General features: G+C 40.4%; 1 protein-coding gene across 1 annotated transcript in view; it reads right to left on the reverse strand.

Moving 5' to 3' along the window:
• Nucleotides 1–1,833, reverse strand: part of BORA (bora, aurora kinase A activator) — a 13,233-nt gene extending 11,400 nt beyond the window's left edge. The window contains exons 1-2 of the mRNA XM_010024858.1: nt 1,678–1,833; nt 480–586 (exon numbers count right to left, since the gene is read on the reverse strand). Of these exons, the coding sequence (XP_010023160.1) occupies nt 480–586; nt 1,678–1,833 (263 nt within the window). The remainder of the gene's footprint in view (nt 1–479; nt 587–1,677) is intronic.
• Between the last annotated feature and the right edge of the window lie 883 nt (nt 1,834–2,716).

A 2,716-nucleotide genomic window follows, 5' to 3' on the forward strand; every position in this document is an offset into this window, starting at 1 on the left:
CTGTTCCAGTGCCTCACCACCTTCACATTAAGTCTAACCTATACCTTTCAAAGAGTACTGGCTTACCTAGCTAGCTTTCTCAGCTCTACCCTTCTGCAGGAGTCCCGAAAACCAAAGAAGACTATACTTCATAGGTCTTGGTACGGAACACTCCAAGAAGATAAATTGTGTTGTGTCAAGGAGCAGAAGAGGTAGCTTGGTAACAACCACTGGCAAGACATTTTCTTGCTTCTGTTGACTGCTTTTATCTGGCTGTCGTCCAGACTGCAGTTAAGAGTGGATCAGCAATTCTTAACATTAAAAAGAGTGACACAGAGGCAGCCTCATCTAAATATTATATCCACATTAGGGACACATGAAAATCTATGGTAAAAGATTTGAATAAAATGTCTTCAATGCTGCACTGAAATGTCAATAAAGCAAAAGAAAAGTGTTCTAGTATTGAAGCACGGTAACTGCATAAAACCAGACTAAGTTACCTATCATGACTCAAATACATTGCTTGGCGTTGAACATCTTCCAAGTCAATTTCCACAGGATTTATTACAGCAAGCTGATCAATAGACCATCTAAATTTTCCTGGTGTCTAAAAAAAAAAAAATAATAAAGGCACAAACATCTTAGTGCTTGCTAGTCTCAAAAGATAAAAATAAAACCACAGGACAAATCTCAATGGAACAATGCAATCATAACTTCCATATAGTTTCTGTCAGAGACTATCAAAAGAGCTTCCATTTGAATTACCTATTAAAAGAGTAAGTCAATCAGGCTTCTTTATCCTGGTAGTGGTATTACAATGATTTACAAGATAATATAAAGTGGAAGGTTATAGCTAAAATTTACAAACTGAAGTGTCAAATTCTTTTAAATTTCTGAAGATAGATATACTAAAGATAGAGAACTTGGGATAAAATTTAGTCGCTCCTAGATTGCCACTATCAAAATTGAGGTTCCATGAAAACCCAACATGCACATCTAACCTAAATTATTCAAATAATAGAGCAGCCTTCTTTTCACCTTGCAGTTCCAAGAAGACTCAGGAGTTGCAGTCCCATATGCATCTTGCAAAGTCTCCCTTGTAATGCCATGCATAGCACACAACAAAATCCAATTCAGAAATGAAGCAGCTTCATCCCTTTATTTAACATTTAATTACAAAATACTATTCAAGTATCTGTTTGAAAAATTATCTACCAAGTCCTGGTAGATCACTCATTAGCACAGCATCATCTCTACCACTTATCAGAAAGTAATTCAAACTGCAAACCAGCATATGATTTGCAACTAAAAAAAGTCGTATATACACAAAATCATCAATGTGAATATGCAAATAGCTCATAACAGAAGTGAATTTACGTTTTACTTGCATCCAGCCTGCTTAGCATGTAAATAGGAAATGGAGTGTTTTTGAACTTTAGGTATGACAAAAGCACCACATCCAACAACTGCCTTTTATCTACTTTCAACTGGTTTTAGCACTTAGCAAATAGAAAGAAGACTACCAATGTTAGTATTCAAAGCAGCATACTCCTGTAATGAGAACAAATACCAAATGCCACCAAAATTCTTTGGCTTAGCATATATATTAAAGTATGCTAAATAAAATACACTTTTTAATGCATTTCAAAATATTAGCACTACATTTGAATAGCTACACAACTACAAACTAGATCTTACAGGCGAGGGTTTTGTTGATTTAAAGATTGAAGGACTGGAAACAATCTGCTCCTGAAGAGTACAATAATCACTGGGACTTTCAAAAGGATTCAGGATGGTGACTCGCCCTGGAGTTTCTGGCGTTATCTGCATTTTAGCTTCTTTTGTCTCACCCATAACACTAACAGATACCTGGAAAAGAAAGAGGGAGAGAAAAAATGTAAGGGGAATTAAAAAAAAAAAGGCAATTATAATTTTGACTTTTTAGGGTCATCCTGAAGGTTTTGGGAAGAGATGAACAACCGTTTTTAAAGAGCCAGAAACATTTATAAGACTAACAAAGCCAAAGCTAGCTTTGACATGTGAAGCTAATAAATACGGCTGATAAGAACAACTGAAAATACATAGAACCTCCAAAAAGGAGACATGAAAGAGCACTGAAAAAGCAATTTAAAATAAACCAAACAAACAAGCCCCCTAAAACAAATAAACAAAAACACCTGAAGAAACAAAAAAGCGTTGAAGCCAAATATATTCCTGGAGGGCAGGTCGCATACACCTAACCCTGGCACTCAAGAGCTTCAGAAATAAGGTTGGACGGAGCTTTCAAGGACCTGGTCTAGTGGAAGGTGTCCCCAGAGAGGCTGGAACTAGATGATCTTTCAGGTCCCGTCCAACGCAAACCATTCTATGATTCAAAGATTACTAGAACGGGGGTAGCACGGGGTCGGTCTCCCCTCGGTGCCAGCCCCGCGTTGCCCAGAAGCTGAGCAGCCAGCACAAGAAGCAAATGGAGAACCACAACGGCTGCCGGCCAGCAACCTGCTCTGTTGGTCTACACCGGCCAACCCCTGAAGCTTCTGGCTGCAGGCAGCTAACCCCGGGCGGTGGGGGGCAACAGCGCCCTCAGAAGAGTCCCGCTTCGTTCAGGCGCTAAACACCGGCCCACCCCCCAGCCCAAAGGGCCAACTCCGGAGCAGTTGCGTGAGGCGCTACCGCTCCCTCCCGCGGCGGAAGGAAGAAGGACGTGCGAGTCTGCTGCTGCTGTCCCCCCGCCCCG

The sequence above is a fragment of the Nestor notabilis genome, unplaced genomic scaffold, assembly GCF_000696875.1.
Source record: "Nestor notabilis isolate BGI_N333 unplaced genomic scaffold, ASM69687v1 scaffold11802, whole genome shotgun sequence".
NCBI lineage: Eukaryota > Metazoa > Chordata > Aves > Psittaciformes > Psittacidae > Nestor > Nestor notabilis.